This window comes from Otolemur garnettii, unplaced genomic scaffold (genome assembly GCF_000181295.1).
Source record: "Otolemur garnettii isolate 467f Iridium unplaced genomic scaffold, OtoGar3 scaffold00107, whole genome shotgun sequence".
In the NCBI taxonomy this organism is placed as follows: Eukaryota; Metazoa; Chordata; class Mammalia; order Primates; family Galagidae; genus Otolemur; species Otolemur garnettii.
The window spans coordinates 5,964,233-5,987,806 of record NW_003852502.1 but is presented as its reverse complement, the minus strand read 5'-3'; the positions used below and the strand labels follow the sequence as shown (position 1 = coordinate 5,987,806).

General features: G+C 36.4%; 1 protein-coding gene across 1 annotated transcript in view; it reads right to left on the bottom strand.

Annotated features, from left to right (window-relative positions):
• Positions 1-4,951: 4,951 nt before the first annotated feature.
• TMEM30A (transmembrane protein 30A) overlaps positions 4,952-23,574 on the bottom strand; it is a 31,421-nt gene continuing 12,798 nt past the window's right edge. The window contains exons 2-7 of the mRNA XM_012809524.2: positions 17,953-18,060; positions 14,981-15,088; positions 11,688-11,775; positions 10,171-10,314; positions 8,955-9,161; positions 4,952-6,622 (exon numbers count right to left, since the gene is read on the bottom strand). Coding sequence (XP_012664978.2) covers positions 6,429-6,622; positions 8,955-9,161; positions 10,171-10,314; positions 11,688-11,775; positions 14,981-15,088; positions 17,953-18,060 — 849 coding nt within the window. The 3' untranslated portion in view covers positions 4,952-6,428. The remainder of the gene's footprint in view (positions 6,623-8,954; positions 9,162-10,170; positions 10,315-11,687; positions 11,776-14,980; positions 15,089-17,952; positions 18,061-23,574) is intronic.

The window sequence follows — 23,574 nt, the reverse complement described above, 5'->3', positions numbered from 1 at the left end:
TTGAGAAACTTGCCAAGAACAAACAGAAGCCTATCACAGCAGAGACTGCTGAAAAGCTGGCCCGTGACCTGAAGGCTGTCAAGTATGTGGAGTGTTCTGCACTTACACAGAAAGGCCTGAAGAATGTATTTGATGAAGCAATAGTGGCTACCCTGGAACCTCCAGAACTGAAGAAGAGCCGCAGGTGTGTGCTGCTATGAACATCTCTCCAGAGCCCTTTCTGCACAGCTGGTGTCAGCATCAGACTAAAAGCAATGATTAAATCAAACTAAAGATTAAAAATTAAAATTCGTTTTTGCAATGATGACAAATGCCCTGCATCTACCCACATGTACTCGTGTCAGACAAGGCCCCTAGGTATGCCCCCCCCTTCCCCTCCCAGGACTAGTTAATTTTGAGTAATTGTGTATTGTCAGAAAAGTGATCAGTACTAGTTTTTGTTTTGTTGTTTAAAAAAAAAAATTTTTTTTTATTTTAAAGCAAGGCATGCCTGTGATGACTCTGTAACAGACGAATTTGAATTGTGGAAGCTGCTCCCTGGTTCTACTCTAGAGAGTAATCTGGGACGTCTTAGTGGCGTTTTTTTTTTTTCTCTGTTTTGTGGGGGAGTGTGTGTGGGGTTTGCTTTTTAGTCTTGTTTTTTTAATTCATTAACCAGTGGACAGCCCTAAGGGGAGGAGGATAGATTGATTCCACATTCCACTTTTTAGATCTAGTTTAGAAAGCACGTCCCCCATCTGGTGCTCTTAGGAAGTAGTAGTAAATGCCTCATTTAATAACATACTCCTTTTTGAAAGTTGCCTTTTCTCTCCACCCTTGAGTAGATCCAGTATTTTGATGAAACTCATTCATGAAAGTGGGTGGAACCTGTCTTGCCCCTCCTCTTTTCTAGGATGCACTATATATGTGACTGTGACTTGCAAGGAAATTTGTTTGCCATTTGCTGATGTTTTTTGGAAGTTAATTTCTAACTTCTTCCACTGATAAATGAAGAAAAGTATTGCACCTTTGAAATACACCAAATGGATTGAGTTCATAATTTAAAAAAGTTTTTTTCCTGCCAGTCATTGTCTTACATGCTTAGCATAGATTTGCAACTCAGTAGTATATAATATGGTGTTCCTAGACCACAGCTGAAGACCTGGCATGTAGCGGGGACACAAGGGGTGGTGCTAGAAGACAGATGTCTATGGAATGATTCACATCCTCTCAGTGTTGTGAGGGTGGAGGCCTGCTTCATGAAGAAGCTGGGGTTGGGTGGGGGTGGGGAGAACACTTAACAACATGGGGACCAGTCAGGGGAATCTCCTTATTTCTGTTTTGCATATGAAGAACCCTAGAGCAGGCAGATGAGGCTCTCTAGTTTAATAAAAAATCATGGAAAGAGTCTTAGAAAGACTTTTCATAAGTGTTAATAGGGATTTTATCAGCTTAGTTTGGTTTCCAATTTTTAAAAATGTTTAGGTAATCTTTTCCACCTTCCCAAAATCCTAATTCTTGTAGATATGTTAGTGTTGAAGCAATGCTTTTTCAAGTCTCAATTCTTTGTATATGCATTCTTTTCAGACGTATTTAACAAAAACCCTTCACAAGCCAAACAAACGAACAAACAAAATTATAATACCCAATATATACCGGGAATATCTGTTATCTTTTTTGTTGTTGTTGTTGTTGCATTTTGGCTGAGGCCGGGTTGAACCCACCACCCTCGGTATATGGGACCAGTGCCCTACTCACTGAGCCACAGGTGCCGCCCTTCATCTGTTATCTTGTATCTCCTGTAATGGCAGAAGCCAAATGTGTCTTGAGTATTACAATTTTAATACCTTTCTTAAGATGTGTACACCTTTGGCATTATCTGTATACACACAAACACACACACACACGCACCCTCCCTCAAAAATATAAGATATTCTATCTATGAACTAAGGCTAGGATATTCTGGAAACAGAATAGAATGAAAGACGTCTTAGAAATTAAAATATTTTTAGAAATGTTATAAATTTAATAGAAGAACGATAATGTTGACAGATCAAACTGAAAAATTCTCCTAAAAAGCACAGAGAAAATAACATACAGACAACTAGTGAGAAACAGAAGAAAACCAAGCTTCAACCTAGGAAGCTTGGTTTGTAGGAAGTCCAACATCTGACCAAGATAGGATCGAATTTATTGAAAACAACAATGGATGCCAGAAGAGAGTGGAACAATGCCTTCAAGACTCTGATAGTTACTTTTAATTTAAAATTATACATGTATTCAAACTATTAATGAAATGGGAGGGTGAATAAGGACATTTTAGACACGTAAGAACTGAGAACTTTACCGTTCATATATTATTTCTCAGGAAGCTGTGTTTGAGAAAGTGGTCTAGTAAGCAAGAGCAGAAACTGGGACACAGGAGGTCTAACACAAGAGTGAGAGGTCACGGGATTAAGTGCTGTGAAGCAGACCCAGACAGCAACCAGTACAGATTGGCACAGGACAACTGTGCTAGTAAAAACACTTCAAAACAGCGATGGGACCATGGCAGACCTGACAGAGAAGCTGGAAAAATTATAAGGGATTTATATGAGTGTTAAAACAACAAGACTGGCTTGGTGCCTGTAGCACAGTGGTTATGGTGCCAGCCACATGCACTAAGGCTGGCGGGTTCAAACCCGGTCCAGGCCATATAAAGCAATAATAACTGCAACAAAAAAATAGCTGGACATGGTGGCAGGCACCTACATTTCCAACTACTTGGGAGGCTGAGGCAAGGGAATCACTTAAGCCCAAAAGTTTGAGGCTGCTGTGAGCTGTGATGCCATGGCACTCTACCAAAGACCACAAGAGACTCTGTCTCAAAAGAAAAAAAATTAAATTATGCAAAAATGTAATCATGGCACACTGTTTGCTCTACAGTATACAATTATATATTAAAAATTAAATAACAGCTAGCACATTTACTAAATGTGATGTACCTATGTAAAGAGAAGGCAGAGGCCCTGTGTTAGAGCTGAATTTTTATGTAACATTACCAAGAAGATAATGTCTGAAACTGTATCAAGCAACAGGAGACCAGGCATCCATGTATTACTTAGAAACACTGAGATGAATAACAGAAGAAACAACTTTTGGAGTCAAAGTAATCACGTCCAGGAGGGATCTGAACTCAAGTTCAGGCAGGGACTATTGTTTTTCATCATAAAGCTTTTGAACTTACTGTCTGATTTTTTAAACTGTGTACACATTACTTTAATAAATTTTATACATATATGAAAGCAAATAAGGCCACCATGGTCTGATGTAGTTTTAGACAAGATATTTATTTTGAAATTTCAAATTACATTAGGAGAAAAGGAGAAAAGTGATGTTTATGTTTACTGAATGGTGTATGGACTAAAAACGAGGTCATGAACACTTTACTAGATCAGCCAAACTGTACAACAGACACTTGTGCATCAAAATTGTTCTTGTAATAGCAGGACTTCTGCACTCCCGCTACCCACCCAGCCATGTTCACAGAGAACAAAACTTTACAGCTTAACCAACAAAGATGTAGCATACAATAATTCTAAAGCAAAGCTTCCACAAAGACAGGAGGCAGCAGGCTGAGCACTCGTTAACCCAACCTCTCCATGCTCCATTCTCGTCACCAGCCAGGCTTTTCATTTCCCATCTGCCCACTTTATTTTCATCACCTTTGCCTCTCTATTTATTAGACATTCCCCTAGATCTAATACCGAACTTAGCCAGTCTGTCTATAACACAAGTGAAAATCTGACCACTTCCTGCTAAGAACGTATGGTTAATGTTGTCAGAGTAATTAATAAATATGAATATGGTGGTTAATTTAACAACGAATGATGTTTATTGAATCATGGAGAAATTAAGCCTGGACCCATCAACTCTGGGTTAAAATCCAGTGCTAAACATTAGCAACAATTCTAGGCATTATTAATTTAGCAAGTTGTCTGGACATAGTAAAATTTTGTTCATTCTTATTAACAGAATGTTTTAATATAATCAAGGTTACAAACCGACTGTCCCTAACCAATAAACAAATAATATTCACTTGGTTCTTCTCTTGATTGAATAATTCTCTATTACTGTGTTATTTTTTATCAGTTTATTCTTAAACTGCCTTATGATTTCAGTGAAATGTTGTAGCTTTTACTCAATGAATAATCTATCCAACAGGGAAGCTCTTCATATGTCATAATATGTCCTGTAGATTAAGGCATTCTTTAATGCCTTCTACTTAGCCTAGTTGCCTTAAAATGCAATGATTATTTAGAAGCTGCATAAGACATCAATGTTACCAACAAAATGAGCATAAAGCCTATACGAAGAAATGTTTTTTCCTTCCTCCATACTTCACAGAGGCCACATGAACGTTCCATATTCTCCACATTGTCCAACAGGAGTTGCTTAGAGCTCAAGTAGCAGGAGACAGGGAACTTAAGCCATCGATGTACTTGTAAAATAAATAAAACTCTAAATAAATTCTAAAATTCCATCTTCTCCATGAGAAAGTGTCAAAGGGGCTCTTCAACTTTTCTTTAGCAACATCTCAGTCCCCCAATTAGAAACAGAGATGCAGGATGGTTGTCCTCCTTAAAAAGCAAAATAAATTCAATCTGGAAAAACTGGAAGAAATGCCTCTTCTCCAGTGATGTACCCCAGAAAATAAACTGCCATGCATAAGAGGGACAATTTTCAGAATAAATAACATTCTGAAGGACTGACAAAAGAAAGAAAATTTTTTGACAAAAAAAAAAAATATATATATATATATATATACTCAGAAATCTCAGGATCACAATACATCAAGTACTTCATGCAAGCAATATTTTTATCAGTTAAAAGTCACTATGAATTACAAGTATTTTTAACTATTTCATCTTATGTAAAACTTAAGTGTGGCACATTTCTACTATTAACTATTACACTGTTTTGTTTCCTTTTTAAAAAGTATGTATTAATCAAAATTGATACATTACCCAGACCTTTTGATTTAAAATATAACTCAAGGAAATCATTACAAACTCTGAATAAAACAGGCATTCTTCTACAGAAACAAGAGTTACTTTAGGTTAAAAAAAAAAAAAGCCATTTCAATGTAATTAAGCCACCTCTGATTAATAAATACATTGTTATGCGTACGGAAAAATAAGTTTACATTCACTTTAAGTTCCATAGCAAACAAATTGTAGCATTTATTCAATAAGGAATATTAAAATAATTCCAGTTAGTAAAAAATAAAATTACTTCAACCATATATATTATCATTTATCATGTACATACTCCAAAACCCCCAGAATTTAATTAAGGATAGAATATCTTTTTAAAGTATGTCTTAGGAAAACCAACCGAAAAAGAGAACATACATACACATCTATATTTGACCTATATGCAAAAACTGAACAAAATACAAAAGAAATTAAGGTTACTACTTTCAAAAATGTCTGGAATATAACGAGTAAAGACAAAAATTTTACTTACCTGCAAAATAAAAACAGCATGAGATACTTCCAATGCTGAAATAATTTGCTGAATGTTAAGTACCCCAAGAATGAACAAAGTCTCCTTTGAGCAACCACATGTTTACAGTTGAGGCAGCAGATGAAGGTCTGCCCAACAGTTTTCCCATCTCACTTCTATTTTCTTCCCTTATGAAGCCTCAGGATCAAGGGAAGTGATCACATGTGAAAGCATTCCAAGTGAGCTGAGGTTCCCACCTGCAACTTTGGAACCACATGGGAAGAACAATTTTAAATCCTCCTACCTGGGACCTCCCTGAACTCCTCAGCCACAGTGTTATTAATTCCTGTGCCAGACACAAAGGGAAGCATATTCTTTGGAATCAAAGCTAAGTTTGACAAAGAACTGTACTGCATAAACTGAGGACATGACCATCTCACCACACATGGTAGTGTAAGCCTTTACACACGACACATGAAAATGATGAAGGGTTTTATTTAGATTTGGTCTTTCTTCATCTTTCTGTAACTGTGAATCCTGAAAGGTCAGCAAGTCTTTAAACTCATACATCCTGTAATCCCTCTCTTCATACCAGAGCACACATATACAGCACTATATGTCAATATAATATCATCAATACAGCATAAACATTGAAGCAGGAGATGCAGTCACATGAAAGAGGCTCTATGCATCACGTGGCCTGTCCCAATAAAAAGCAAACATTAGAATGCCATTTCAGCAGTTACAGTGTTGATATAATCAATATAGTTAATTTTTTATACCCGTCATATATTTTCATAGGTCATCCAAAGGGAAAAAGCAAAGGACAAAAACTGTTTTCAAAAAAAATGTTATGCGCCAACTTCAAAATGACATACTAACCAGATGTCAGCATTCGAAAGCTAGGTTGAATAGGACTGGCCTTGATGCACATGCAGTAGATTTGTTTTCAGAATATAAAATTAAATGGTAATGTCAGCAGTATTACTACTGTTTCTATATTTGTGATTAATTACTAGTAGGACAACTCCCAGAAGGAAAGAGATGGATCCAATGGTGATGTAAGCAATCCCCAAAAATGGATTTTTTCCTCCCATCCATGAAATAGTGCTCAAGATCATCCGTTTTCGTCCATCGAAAGAATGTACAGGGTAATCTGAAGAGGGTATAGGAAGACTTTTCCATCTCTGGTTTCTTGATGTTTAAAATACAATTTTAAAAGTTGGCATTTTATTGCTTGAAATTCATCTGTATAATTCTATGAGGCACAGGTACCATACGTTCTAAATCAAAAATAAAATTATATTATCACAAAAGACTAAATTAGCAAGTTAAATGTTACTACTAAAAGTCAAAATATTTTACCAATACAACCAAATTTAAGGGTTATATAGTTTTTTGGGTTCTTTTGCTCCCATTACACAGGAGGGAGAATGTAATGTCAAACAGTACTGTAAATGAACAGGGTTGAAACCACCCAGGAAGAGGAGGCTGAGGACAAGGAGAAAATGGAAGAATCAGGGACTGGAAGTGTCCACAAGCTCAAAGAGCATGTGTAGCAGAAGCAGTTCTGAGACTGAGAGGGTTCTGAGCACAGGTCAAACAGCGTGACACTGAGGTTTCAACATGCTGATGTGGAGCGAAAAGACACAGCGGACAGACAAAACAGAGTGAAGTGAAGGGTGAGCTGAGAAGGATGTTTGAGTACTGGATGACTTATCTACATGAACCAGTTCTAGGATTTTGGCAAGAGGTACACTGAGAAGACAGTTAGGCTGCATCTGTTTCTTTTGCTTCACCAACATTTCGTCCCCAAAGATGGGGCCCTATGACTCCAAAGGGCAGGTTCAGTTCTGCTAATTCTTACATCAACTCTAATGTGAGGCAGGAAAGATTTTTAAGAGCTCTACTAACCCAACATTCTGGGGGATATAGTATCAAGTCATCCATGATAGTCTCTTGCTTAGTATCCTAATCCTAAAAAAAAAAAAAAATGGGGCTTAATTCTAATATTTAGTTCACACCTTATATATCCAGTTTTTGGTAATTTAACCTTTGATGTTCTATAGGCCCAAATTCTTGCCCTCTCAATCTCTGAGACTGTAAGACAGCTTACATTCCTCCTGAATGACAAGTTCAGTGCTGGGACTCTGCGGCAGACTTCCTGAATGCAAACTGTCAACTAAGAATTCCTGGAGTTTCACAGACTTCCCCCTTTTGTGTTCTAGGCTATAAAATGATATCAGCCCTTACTCTTTATATTTTGGAGGCTAATTGTACCAGAGCTGCCCTCTATTTTGGCCATCGCCTCAGGATGTTCTTTCTACCAGTACCTGAACTGGATTTGTCTGTCCAAAATTGCTCCTACGTGAGACTAATTTCAAAAACTTGGTTACTTTCAGTCTGCCACTAGCAGGCCATATTCAGTTGTGTATACAGCAGAACATTAAGGGACTCAGATCTCAAAAAGAAGCTTATTTTGAAATAGAGTATATTAACTTAACCATTTACTAATCCATTATAAAACCAAAACTCTATACTTATGACTCATTAGGATTACAAAAGATACAAAATCAGCAAACATTTAAAATTCTAATATTTGTGAATCTTTTCATTTACAATATGTATAAAAAATGGGCTAGAGATTAAAAGACATAAGGATTCTGTTCAGAATAAAAGGAATTGCCCAGTATTTCCCTCCTAAGAAGACTTTCCACCTATGTAGATTTGTACTGTTCTGACTTCCTAAGTGAACTAGCTAGAGAGGTGAACTAGGCTGGCAGATGATGGTACCGCCATGGCCTTTGGCATCAACAGCCTGGATATGAAGCCCTTCCAGTTATTACCTGTGTAACCCTAGGAAAGTTACTTAAATACTTTTTTCCTATATTCTTATCTATAACACTGAGATGTGTTACTCCTTGAATTCAGTAAAACAGTGAATGGAGAGTACTCAGCAAAGTGTTGGCATATAGTTGGAATGAAATAAATATTTTTTAGCATTGAAAGTGAACCTAAAGTTATTAATGTATAACAATCTAATGATAAAAATATTTTGATACTACAAAGAAATCAATAATTATGAATAATTACATAGATGTGAATTAACACCTCTGCTGATTTTTAATATCTAAAAAAGTATATTTAAACAACTCAGTACCACTGACACTTATCTAGTGTTAGGCACTCAATGGTGTTTGCATTAAGCTCAATTACAAATTCCCCTATAAAAACAGCTAGCTTAGTAATAAATCAAGCACCTATATTCTAAGTAATTTCACCAAATGATCAGTACAAAGTATATACAAATTTAAGAGACGTCTAGAAGGTATATATAAAACATACATTCTCATACATACACACATACTCTTGTAAAAATACAGAGATCAAAACTAAAGCACAAGGTAACACGTCGTGTAACTCAGATAAATTTGGACTAGATTCCTTTCAAGCTCTAAGAATCTACAAACACAGCCAAAAAAGGATACTGTATGTGATATTCAAATAGTAGCGTCCAGCTGGTAATGTTGGATGTAATTCATTTTTCCGCTCTATGAGACGATATAACTTACGAAAAGTAGGTAATGCTGCAGTACGCATCCACACAATAAAATCCTCATTTATGAATCCATTATTATCCGGGTCAGAGTCCAGCATGTATACTGGTCTAAGCCAGTTCACTGGCTTTGTTGTATCTTTAAAAGGAGCAGGGAAGGGATGAGGAGGCAAATACCCAGTTATGAGTCTCACTGAATAGTCTACGAAAACAAAGATGTACAAAACACCATCTGCGCATTTTTCTTATTTTCAAAAGTATAAATATATTCATATTCTAAGAAACCTAAAAAATCTAGAGAGAAACCGTTTCCTCATGGAACAACTTAAAAAAATTACAAAGATTTGGTTAATATCTCAATTAAAGAATACTAAAAGTAGGATATCTAGTTTATACAAAAAGGCAGATTACTTAATGCAAGGATATTAATATAATGTGAACAAATGTGACACTGTGAAATTAAGGTAGCATAGAAGCAAAAATAAATTTACATAATAAATAATATGGGCTTGTTTCAAAGAAACTCTGCTAAAGTTTTTTTCTTCTTTTTCTTTTTTGCAGTTTTTGGTCAGGGCTGGGTTTGAACCCGCCACCTCCAGCATATGGGGCCAGCGCCCTACTCCTTTGAGTCACAGGCGCTGCCCTGCTAAAGTTTTAAAAGAGTATAGCTGAAATGCTTCTAAGAAAACATCAGAAAAATCATATTATTTATTAAAAGTACACATTTTCTTTAGAATTTCAGTACATTGGCACATTAGTAGGAAGCTGAAGAAAGAAAATTTATTACTGTTGCTTTAAAAAATATAAACTTTTAATATTCTAAAGAAAATTAAAAATACGTTATTAAAATTTCTAGTGGTTTATTGTTTTTTTTGGAGACAGAGTCTCACTTTGCCACCCTCAGTAGAGTGCTATTGCATCATAGCTCATAGCAACTTTAAACTCTTGGGCTTAGCCTCAAGTAGCTGGGACTACAGGTGCCCACCACAATGCCTGGCTATATTTAGAGATGGGGTCTTGCTCTTGCTCAGGCTGGTCTGGAACCCGTGAGCTTAGGCAATCTACCACCTCTGCTGCCCAGAGTGCTGGGATTACAGGCATGAGCCACCGTGCCTGGCTTTTAGTTTATTTTTTAAGGGATGTCTTACCTTTAAATCGTTCTTCCAGGTTATCTCCTCCAGGAGGATTTCTGAATTTTACATTTTTATCTGTCCACCAAGCAATACCTTTCTTTTTCAAAGTAATAGGAGTAGGGTCAGAATCATTGCCAATGTGAAACAATTCTAACGTATCTAAAAAACAAGAAAGGAAGATCTTACTAAATGTCTACTGAAAACCCATAGGACCTACTTAACTCAATGAGAAATAAGGATGTGGTGTTTGCTCCCAAAGTGGATGTGACAAAGTAAGCATAGAAAATACATTTGTTCTTTATTTGTATGTAGATTAATCATGGCAACCTTGTAATTCCAGATGGACTTCTCTTGCCTCAGTAGAGCTATAATTCTCTTTTATATATGGCTAAGTTATATGTGATTAAGATCAAATGTTTTAATATTAACCCAAATATAATTGCAAGGTAAATCCGCCTGTCCTCTCTTCTAATAATTCATTCCTAATAATTTCTAACTTTTCCATTTATCTGCACTATCCAATATGGTGGCCACCAGCAGGGATGTCCAACCTTTCTTCTTTTCTGCCACACATTAGAAGTGTAAGAGTTGCCTTAGGCCACACAATAAATATATAAACATTAATAAAGCTGATTAGCAAAAAAAATGTCTGTGCATACTTTTTGTGACATCCGACATCACAGAAAAACAAAAACGGTCCTGACAATATCAGCTTGAGGCCGGTGGCCCACATGTTGGGACACCCTTGCCTAGATACACATGACAACTGCCCCCTTGAAATAGGGTTGGTTCAAATGGAGTAAGTTCCATATATGATATACATCAGATATCAAAGACTAAGCATAAAAAAATATAAAATCTCTCAATAACTTTTATATGCTATCATATGTTGAAATTACAGTATCTTGAGCATATTGAGTTAAATAAATTATATTACTAAAATCAATTTCACTGGTTTCTTTAATGGTTTTTATTATGACTACTAGAAAATTTACAATTACCTCCATGGGTAGCATTTATAGTTCACATTTATTTTTATTTCTTTTTTTATTAAATGATAGCTGTGTACATTAATGCAAACACGGGGTACAGTATAGTGTTTTCATATACAATTTGAAATATTTTCATCAAACTGGTTAACATAGACTTTGTGTCATTTACTTAGTTATTGTGTTAAAACATTTATACTCTAGTTCTAGAAAAATTCACTTATACCCTTGTTAGACAGACCATATAGGGGATCTTTCCAGTCACCCTCCCTCCACCCATCCGCCCTTATAGTTCACATTATATTTCAACCAGACAGAGTTGCTCTAAATGATCAACTGTACAGCCGGGGTTTTACTTTATTTTGTGTAAAATAGGAAAGCTATCAAAATGTTTTTGCTTCTTTCTTCTCAGAGACAGAAATCCATTCCTAAAATGTGTTTGCTCAAAAGAAAGTCACAGAGCATTTTAATACTTCATTCAATACCTAATTTATCTAATTATACATGTCTATATCTACGTTGATGTTCATATCTGTATCATACCATTAAACATACTGTTGGCAATAGCTCCACAAGGGGCAATTGGTTTGTCATTGTTTCTTCGGTAAGGCTCACATTCCTTACTGGGGTTCTGGTTTTCAGAAGGACAAAAAGACAGAAATTATTATACAGGCCTCTGGGAAGTCTATGAGCTATCCCTAAATTCAACCCCTCTATTTTTCTCACTTGTAATGCATAAATGTATAATATACATAGGCTATAAATAACACCACATTTAAACACTCGAAATGTATTCCTTAACATTACTAGATTACCTTTTTAATGTAACCTTTACCCCCATGTTTTGTCCTAAATGCATAGATCAAATTAACATCTTTTTAATTTTCATTATCAACACAGAAACCATAACCACAAAGCATTTTCTGCCAAGAAAAATTAAGAAATTGTCTATTGTCAATCCAATAAAAAAAATGTAAATTGAAAGTAAGGAGACCAGAGGCACTAGCTCCTCAGACAAGTCCCTTGATTAAACTGGGCTTCACTTATAAAATTAACATGTTCAACTAGTAATTTTGGGTTAAATCTCACATTTAACAGAGGAAGGAAGGAAGACGTTTAATGCAGATTCCTAGAATATACCACTCTTTAAATTGTACATCCAGGTCCAAGGAAAACAAAAATGTTGAGACAGAACCATTTGCCTGTCCTCCAGATTAGATTGTGAATTAGTCCCTACTGATGAGCTTAAGGTGAAGTGGCAGTTATGGGCTTACCAAGTCTGAAGTGAGGTATGTGTCTGAGTTGTTCTGCAACTCTACAGCCACATTAGGTCATGTCTCACAACACATAAACAGACAAAGGTAACTGCAATTTGAAATGACCAGACCCTAATTAGACCTCTTAGGACTATTTCATTACCAGCCAATCTTGACTTGTATCTACATTTTCTATGTCTTAACTGGAGAAAGCACTTATATGAATGAAAAAAGCCAGGAGAAGACTAAGAAAACGTGGCAGGAATCTCTCACAAAGTCTCATCAATATTTGATTTTTCAGCTTTTAGGTCCCTAAGCCATCAATATTGATGAGTTAGTACTCTGAGGCCATTCAAAGAGACAACAGATATCTGGCTTATTACTTTCTGAAAAATTACTTTTTTAAATGAAAACCATGATTTAAAAAAAAGTTTATTAAATATAAATAAATTCAAAGTAGGGCGAATATATTTTGTAGGTACTAAATTCTTAAGGAAGTTTTTAAATGAAATATTATTTACTGCCTGTGAGTCAGGTACTAAACCAGCAATGCTGGGCACTTTGCATTAGGAAAGCTATTTAATGAAAACCTAATATGTATTACATACCATGCAAGGTGTAAGAAACAGAATCAATCCCTGCCTTTTAGCCACTCACAGTGTAACAGAGGAAATAGACCAATATAAAGCCAACTATAATACTAAATAAGAGCCATGGTAAAAAATTTCTATATTCAGTCAGTAAATATTTATCAAATGCTTTCCTTTTTTTTTTTTTTTCTGAGACGGAGCCTCAAGCTATCCCCCTGGGTAGAGTGCCATGGCCTCACAGCTCACAGCAACCTCCAACTCCTAGGCTCAAGCGAGTCTCCTGCCTCAGCCTCCCAAGTAGCTGGGACTACAGGCGCCCACCACAGCGCCGGCCATTTTTTGGTTGCAGCCATTATTGTTGTTTGGCAGGCCCGGGCTGGGGATTCGAACCCGCCACCTTAGGTGTATGTGGCTGGCGCCTTAGCCGCTTGAGCCACAGGCGCCGAGCCTATCAAATGCTTTCCACGTGCCAAGCACCAGTCAGGAGCTTGGTGAAGAGTGATTAAAGAAAGTCACCCTCCCTGTCCTCCTGAGCAAAGACAGATAATAAATAAGTGAACAAACATGTAATTACAAATCACAGTAAATGTTATGAATATGCTGCACCAGTGATTGATGGGGAGAAGGGAGGGGGCTGAGCTGACTCAGAATCTATTCTAATGCTTTCCTTTGACTCTGGAGAAGTATCACTTAAGGCCTAAAGAAGAGGCCTTCACGTGCCAGCCACGTGAACAGAGTTTTAAGCAAAGAGAACAGCACGTGCCACTAAGAACTTTTTTTTTTTAATTTGCAGTTTTTGGCCAGGGCTGGGTTTGAACCCGCCACCTCCAGCATATGGGCCAGCACCCTACTCCTTTGAGCCACAGGCACTGCCCCAGCCACTAAGAACTTTTCACTTCTGAGGAAGTAAAGTTGAATGTAGCTGGAGCACGACAAGAGGGAGAATAACATGCAATGAGGTTGGAGGATTAAGCTCAGATCATCCTAAGGTTTTACTCCACATGTTAATAAACTGTTAAACAATTTTAAATAGAGAACTGGTATTTATATTTTTTAAAAGATCACTATAGCCGCAAAATGCTTCAGATCTAACCAGAACCCTGTATATACCAGGGAATCTTTAAACAGATGTGTATCCCTCAAAACCCACACATTAGGAACTAGCAATAAAACCAGTTAGGACAACCTAGGGCAGCTACATATAATATGTTTACCAGGCCTGCTCTGGTCACAGCACAGTCCTGACTTGCACTCTAACAGATTCCCAATTCTAAGAGATCCTAAATTTCTCCGAGCTCTGAATGTTTGCACTGGCAACAATAACATAAAATACATAAATGCTAACTGCTACTATGGAAAGTTGAACAACAGTGAAGAAAGTAAGACTGCCTAGTCCACTGATTCCCAAACTAGGCTGCATATCAGAGGGGTAGCATATTAAAAACAGATATTACAGAGCTCCATCCTTGCAAACACTGACATATTAGACGAGGGAATTGTGGCATTAATATTCTCAAATAGATCCTCAGATAAGTTTTTCAGTAACCCACTCTTTGAACTTTACTGTTCAGGTTTCCATAAGTTAAAAAATGAAGAGGTATGTTCAATTTTAAAACAAAACTCCAGAAATTAAAAGCAGCTATCTTACCTAGTGCAGTAGACATGAATAAACCCAAACAAAACGTATTTACACACTCAGAATGTTAGACTCATCAAAATCCTATTACAAACAGATTAAGGAAGAAAAAAATCCCAATGACATTACTAGAAGCAAGCAGACAGAAATGCATCCCCTGGCTCTAGGACATCTTCATCTTTGCAAATTCAGGAAAAAAATATTTTAACTGCAAAACCTCACTATGCAAACTATAAAGGATAAGTAAACTTCAATTTCATTCTAACATTATAAAATTAACATTTCTAAGTGCATAGTTACTACGGGTTCTTATTTCACAGATACCACATTTTCCTATTTCACCATTTTACTTACAGTCAAAGCACTAAGATCTCCATTTAGTTGACTATCATCTCTAGACTTCACGTAACGACGGTGGTTTTGATAGAAATTAGACAGTCCATAATACATAAACACATTGCCCTAGAGAAACAGAGAAAAAAAAAACTGTTACATACAAACTTGTTTCATGTATACATAAAAGCTATGTGATTTAGACTTTACTAGTTTACAATTTGTCATGACAGGTAGTGGGGTAAATATTATCAGCACTTAGCAATCTAAAATGGTACAACTATAAATAAGATTAAAGGTATGTTACCAAAATCCAAGAGTAAACCCTGGAACCACCCTTAATTACTTCAGAGAAGTACTATTTACATTAAAAAGCAGTCTTTTGCTTTTGCCTGACTGTGCCAGGCCAGTGACTCATACCTGTAATCCTGACATGTTTAGAGTCCAACCACAGTGGCAATCCCAGCACTTTGGTATGCCGAGGCCAGAAGAATGCCTGAGCCCAGCAGTAAGAGACTAGCCTAAGCAAGAGCTAGACCTCACCTCTACAGAAAGTAGAAAAATTAACCAGGCACGGTGGCATGTGCCATAATACCAGCTATTCAGGAGGCTGAGACACAAGCTAGAGATTGCAGTGAGCTATAATGATGCCATTGCACTTCAGCCCAGGAAATAGAGCAAGACCCTGAGCAAAACAAAAACAAAAATCTTCAATGTATTAGCCTATTATGACCTATTTTAATTTCAAATTTCCATCAAAGTAGCACCAACTTTTCAGAGAGATAATGGTCAAACTTTCATTATTTTTCCAAGTAAATTCTGAAATTGAACTGGGATATAATTTCTCAATAGGACACTATATAATATTAGAAATTAAACTAGTAATCAGTAAAGTAAGGTAATAAGTCATCTTCTAATCATCAAAAAAAGTAATGTATTTATTAGGTGGAGCCAATGTCAAAATAACTTAGGAAAAAAAGGTCATCTACATACACACAATTATTTAGATACTAAGAAGCCATTTTCAATAACTAAAAATGTTTAGAGATGACAAAAACGTTAAGCTATTCTCTCCTTTCTGGTTGTTACTTCTATTTTCTATATTCTTATCCTCAATTAAAAGGATTTCAGTTAACACTCTAAGTATGCTTTGTTTGACTTACAAACTTCACATATGATATAATTTATTTAAAACTTGATTTTCAAATGTCAAACCATGCAAAATTTCCCACTCTATAGAAAGAAAATATTTACATGAAAACGTTTTTAGGGAGGGCAGGAGTATCAAAATTATATCAAACAGAAACAATGAATATGCTTTTTTAAAAAATATTTATCTCAATTTAAGATTCAACATACTAAATTCAATTTGCAAAGCAAAAAACAGATCCTTTCTATTAATTCTCAGTTAAAATAACCTATGTGAAGTTCCCTGAAAAGGCTTTAGTCCATTTCAAAGTTTGGGCTTATGAAGAAACACAAAACTCACAAGAGAATAAATCTGGGATTGATCACCTCTACAGAAAGGAATTTCTGAAATTTAAGTGTTTTTGAAATGGGGGAGGAGACTAACAGAGCTTCTAAATCACTATAAATATCTCATTAATTCTGCACTTTTTGACAATAGCAAAACTTATTGCATCTTTAGAGTTTGTCTATCACATTGAAAAACAATGGACTGGCTCAGTGCCTATAGGTCAACTGGCTAAGGCGCCAGCCACGTACACCTAAGGTGGCGGGTTCGAATCCCCAGCCCGGACCCGCCAAACAACAATGACGGCTGCAACCAAAAAATAGCCGGGCGTTGTGGCAGGCGCCTGTGGTCCCAGCTACTTGGGAAGCGGAGGCAGGAGACTCGCTTGAGCCCAGGAGTTGGAGGTTGCTGTGAGCTGTAATGCCACGGCACTCTACCCAGAGAACAGCTTGAGGCTCTGTCTCAAAAAAAAAAAAAGAAAAACAATGGACTTTTAAAGATGCTTTAAATTTTTATTTTATCTCTGCTGGAATAAAGTTAAATAATTAAATTTCTGCCTTTTACCACATTTGTTTCCATGTTTTTTTCAAAGGTGACATCCTGGCCTTCATTTCAGTGCAATAGTACCTATGACCACTAGATGGCAACCATTTACCAGCGATTATAACAGTCCTCACTACCTTTAAAAAATGTGAACAGTATTAAGAAAAGATGTAATTGTTTTACAATAACAAATAAGTGAGATGATAGATGTGTTAATCAGTTCAATGTAAGAATTTCACATTGTATATCAAATCAGTACACTGTACCCCATAAATGCATCACTGTACAGTTATGAATTTGTAAAAAAAAAAAAAAAAAAGAAAAAAGAAAAAAATGCAAAGACTAGATTTAAATCTAAAAAGTTGGTGTTTATTATAGCAGTTCTGCCCCCTGAAGAACAATTTTCAGGTAGGGGACAAAATGGCCTTCCCATGCCTATTCTGAATCTTCATGTCCTTTAGCATATGCTCAGTTACGAAGAATGGCAGGTCAATGCGAACACACAAGGTGCGCCCATTCTCACTATTTATCAAAAAGGTAAGATTTTAGTAAGTGCTTACATTTTTTATAATTCTTCATAGATTATAAAAATTCAATTAAATGATAGGAAAATTATTTTCTAATGTAAAACTTACGTTAGTATTTTAAGTATGCAAAACAACTGAATTATCTTTAAAAATACAAATATAAAGTTGATATAAACTTATGTTTACAATTATAAAATTTTCCAGTGAAAAGATAAAAAATGTCTTCAATTTTGTTTATGTATTATCTAAATTACTCAAATAAATATATTGAATTTCCAGACCACAAAGTGCAACAGTCAACAGAAAAAGATCTTCCTAAAAAGTGTATGGATTCCAGCAAATTAAAGTGACTTCTGTACAACATGAAAATACCAAGTAAAAAACATTTAGTACAATGTCAGTATTTTAAAAGCATGTTTTTTTCTAATATATCACTTGGAAACACAGACCTCGAATGACTCTTCCAGTGTGAAGTTAATGGTACAAACGCAAGGTGTCACATCAGGAGACAAACACTTATGGCAGGGACTGGAAGGCTCGATTCCAGTATAATCAATCTGCAAGAAAAAAATATAACTAAGCATTTCCTTGGAGAAACCTGATACCTTAAAACACTCTGAAATACCTTGCTATTAAAAGAGGAAGTAAGAGTAATGAAGCAGCCCAAACCAGACAAACACTGTTTTAAGGTTATCTGTTCATTTAGACAGTGTGAGGCAGTAAAGCTCGAAAGGGTCCTTCCTCTGTTGTCCTACTGGTTGATCGTTCCAGCAAAGTCCTCTCTCCTTTTTACCAAAAGAAATACATTTATGCATAAAATCATAAAAGTAAAATTTAAAACTGGATGAAGAAGATTTAAATCACTATAAAGTTTGAACTATTAAAATTATAAATAAATCTGCATTGTTTCTTAAATCTTTCAATCTTAAGATGTGGAATCAACCCAGGTGCCCATCAACATATGAAAGGATTAATAAAATGTGGTATATGTATACACGGAATACTATTCACCCATACAAAAGATGGAGACTTTACTTGAATGGCGTTGGAGAACATTCTACTTAGTACAGTATCACAGGAATGGAACCAAGCAGCCAATGCATTCAATACTAATATGAAATCAATAGAAAAATAACAACATGCCCACATGAAAGAAAAACACAATTAAATTCAAGTAGAGGGGAGAAGGAAAGAGATGGGGGGGGGGCACAACACAGGGGTCTACAATACACCCACTGGGTGAAGGGTTCAACTACAACTTCCACTTTGCCTGACAAATGCAAACAATGTAACCTAATCTTCTGCACTCTCATATTAATCTGAAATTTAAAAAAAACTTTCAATCTTAAATACTTTTCAATCACCTCAGTTTTCCATGGTAGACTTTCAAATAATAAAGCAAAAAAGGGCTACTGTTTTTTTCAAAAACCTAACATTGAATTTGTCTTGGTTTCCTGGCAGGAAGCTTTTTTTTGTTTTGTTTTTTTTGGTGGGGCTGGGTTTGAACCCACCACCTCCAGCATATGGAGCAGGTGCCCTACCCTTTCAGCCACAGGCACCGCCCCTGGCAGGAAGCTTTTTATCCTCAGAATTTCCTAGGTGACTCCCACCAGAGTTTATGTTGATGAGATGGCTCAGAAAGACAGCTCCTTACCGGGTCACCAGAAAGACTAACAGTATGATTGAGGGCTCAGGCCCAGTCCAACCTGTGGGGAGCAGTGTGGGGCTGGAAATTTAATTCAACCAGTTAGCCAATGTTAAATCATGAAGTTCCAATAAAAACTGAACAGTGAAATGAAAGAGAGCCTTCTGATTGGTCAAGGTGATGTGCTCTGAGTATACGAGGAAATGGCATGAAAGCTCTGTGTTTAGGAATATCCTGAACCTCACCCCAAATGTCTCTTCCAGAACCCCGCTGAACACACAGCCAGTTGATCAGAAGGGTGGATGACCTGGAAATCCCCAAACTTGCGACCAGAGTGGGAAATGAAGCCAGGCTCATAGGGAGACAGCACGGAGGGTCTCGGGAACAAACTCCCTGGATTTGAAGCCAGCTGGAAAGAAGTGTGAGTGGCCAGGGGGCTCTATTTGCAGTTAGTGACAGAAGCAGGGGCTGTCTTATTGGGGACTATGCCCTTATACCTGTGGAGTCTGACACGGGGCAGTTGCTATGAGAACTGAATTATAGTCTACTGGGGTGATGTCAGAAGACTTGCCTGATAGCTAAATTTCATGTAATGAGCATGAAATTTTGTAAATAGGCTTTATTTTTTATAGTTTTAGGATCATAACAAAATTGAACAGAAAGTACAGAGTTCCCATATACTCCCTGCCCCCCCACACACAACTTCCCCTACCATCAACATCTCATACCACAGTGATATGTTTGTTATACTCAATGAACCTACACCTACACACCCAGCACCTAACATCTACAGTTTACATTAGGGTTCACTTTCGTACTACATATTCTATGGGTTTTGGCGAATGTAATAATGATACATATCTACCACTTTAAAATCATACAGAGTAGCTCCCCTGCCCTAAAAATCACCTGTATGCTAAAAATCCTCTTCCCTCTCTCCCTGCTAACTCCTGTCAATGACTGATCTTTTTTACAGGCCACATAGTTATGCCTTTCCCAGAATGTCATATAGTTGGAATCACAGAGTATGCAGCCTCTTCAGATGGGCTTCCTTCACTTACTGATATGCACTAAGGGTTCTAGGTCTTTTCATGGGTTTATTGCTCATTTCTTTTTAACACTGAATAATACTCCACCATCTAGATGAACCACAGTTTACTTAATCCATTCACCTACCCTACATCTTGGCTGCTTCCAAGTTATAGCAATTATGAATAAAGTTGCTATAAACATCCATGTGTAGGGTTTTGTGTAGATCTAAGTTTTCAACACAATTACTGGATTACATGATAAGAGGTTTCTTTTGTAACAAACTGTCAAACTGTCTTCCAAAGGGGCTATACCATTTTGCATTCTCACCATCAATAAATGTAGTTCTTGTTGTTTACACATTCTCACCAGCATTTGGCGTTGTCAAGTGTTTTAGATTTTTATCACTCTACTAGGTATATAGTGGTATCTCATAACTATTTTAATTTGTAATTCCCTAATGATACTATGACAATGAGCATCTTTTATATGCTTATTTGCCATATAAGTTATACACTGAATGTTTATGTTCCCCCCAAATTCTTATGTTGAAACCCTAACCCCCAGTGTGATGATATTTAGAAGTAGGTTCTTTGGGATGTAATCAGATTTAGATGAAGTCAGGACGGTGGAGACCCCATGATGGTATTCTTAAGAGTAGGAAGAAAAACCAGATCTCTCTCAATCTCTATCATGTGAGGACACAGCAAGAAAATAGCCATCTACAAGCCAGCAAAAGGTCCCTCACTATGAACTGGAAGCTTGAATCTCCAACTTTCAAGCCTCTAGAATTATGAGAAATCAAAGTGTGCTGTTTAAGCTACCCAGTCTATGTGTTATAGCAGCCCCAGTTGGTTAAGGCACTGTCTTCTTCAGTGAGGTGTATATTCAGGTCTTGTAGTCATTTTTTATGAGGTTATTCATCTTCTCATTGTTGAATATTAAAGGGTTCTTTGCATATTTTGGATATTCATTCTTTATCAGTATGCCATTTGCAAATATTTCTCCTAGTCTGTGGAGAAAGTATTTTCTCATTCTCTGCAACAATCCTAATTACCTATACCTTAATAACATAAAAAAATTAGTCATCTAATCTTCATTTCTAAAAAAAAAAACTGAACCTATAAACTTTATATATGGGTGTTCAACTTATTTTTGTAATAGACAAAAGGAAAGGAGATTAAAACATACATCTAGAAAATGAAACTAGCATCTAATTACAAGGTTTAAAAAAAAAGTTGCTTAATAAAACTTGGTTTTGTCAAATTCTAATAGACTCTCCTTAAAAATGTTTTGCATCCAAGTTTAGTAGTGAAACTCTGTTTAGAGAAAATTTTCTTTTACTGCAAAGAATTGAGGCACAGGTCTCCTAAGTGAGCCCCAACCTTGCACCCAGGACCAATTCACACATAGCACATACTTAAACACCATTTCATGTTATTGAAGGGATGAAAGATGGACCATTTAGAAGAACAAATATCATTTTAAAATCTCTATATATTTTCTCCCTCTTTCCTAAGGATTTTTTTTTTAAGTTACCAACTGGGCTTATTTGCATTTTATATACTTTTGAACAGAAATCCCTCAAATTATTCTTTAGGATTAGTTTCTAGGGCAAAGTCTGAAAGAGAGATCATCAGTTATGATTAAGCAAGGAGATAAATTCTTTATTTAACTGAATAAAAAGAATTAATCTGAAATCTAATAAATTTTACTAGACCAAAATAAAATTGAACATTTTATTGGAATCAAGAATAATCACTGAATACTAAATTACACTTGAGAAAAATCAAAGGATAACTATAATATTTTCATCACAATCTATCAATTATAATTTTTTAAATGTATAAAAAAATTACATGTCTTTTGATTCCAGGATAATCTGAAAAAACTGTTTAAATCCACCATTATTCTTAACAAATTAAGCCTTTGTATGTGTTAAAGCATGACATAAGGTTCAAGACACATACAAAACAATCATACTGCATACAGCTTACACAACGCTGTCTTTCATACACACATCTCATCTGATCTTCACCAAAATCCCATAGTATTATTTCAACTTTACTTAAAAAGAACACATTCAGAATCTTGCCCAAGGTCACACAAGAAGCAATAGCTGGATCTGGGCTGGAACCAAGAATTTCTGACTCTAAGAACAATGTTCCTTCTACAAAACTTCCTTTTCCTCAAGAATAGTCAGTCCCCTTTGCCCTCTAGGTAGACTACTTTATCAAAGTCAGCATAACACAAAGAAAACTACTATAAAATTCTAAGTGCCAAAATGGATGGCATAAAGGAAAAATAACCACTACTTTTTACTGAGAAGAAACAAGGATTGGAACACAGCCATATATAAAAGATGGAAAAAAGAGGAGGGGGCATGTGAGAAGAAAGAAGGTAGAAAGCACAACATATATTTAAGAACAGTGAGCATAAATAATAATTTATGATGCGTTTTCCACAGTGGAAGGAAGTGAGCCAAGATTAACAAGGGAAACTTGAGCCATAATTATACACTGTGCTCCACTGACTGTTCATATACCGAATGTGTCTAACTGCCAGGCATCAGGCGAATAAGCACTTAATACACATCATCTCATTTTAAAAATACAATAGCCCTGCAAAGTATTTTCCTTATTTTAAACTAGGTAACTGCTATTTAAGAAGGTTTAATAATTTTCCTGAGATCACTGGACACTATGCTCTTTCCATCATGTCATGCTCTCTCATGAAATGAACATGCCCATTCTGGTGTACAGAAAGGTGTCCGGTGTCCTTCAGATTGTAACAATGAAGAGAAACCTTTGACAGATAACTATAATTTGTTTCATTGTTGTTGTTGCCTGACATCCAAACATATTTGCAAGTACTGCGGAATTCTTCACTGTGAGAGTTCTGGAGGAATAAAGGGCCACACCTCCACTTCAGAAACCAAAGGGAGAGATGCATCCTTTCTCTCCCTCACCCCATGGTAGCCAGTGCAAGGACACAAGATCCAGATTCAGCACTCCCACATAAGTCACTAAATCCTGGGAGACAAAAGACAAAGAGTGTGTATGATTGCATGAGCTCAGAAGTTCAAGGCCAGCCTGAGCAAGACCAAGACCTCATCTCTACTAAAAAAAAAAATAGAAAAAATAACTAGTCAGGCATTGTGGTGGGCACATATAGTCCCAGGTACTCAGGAGGCTGAGGCACAAGAACAGCTTGAGCCCAAGACTTTGAAGTTGCTGTGAGCTATGATGCCACGACACTATAGGGCTATAGAGACTCTGTCTCAAATAAAAAGAGCGGATAGGCCAGGTGCCCATAGCACAGAGGTCACAGTGACAGCCACATGTACCAAGGCTGGCAGGCTGGAACCTGGCCTGGGCCAACTAAAACAAAGACAACT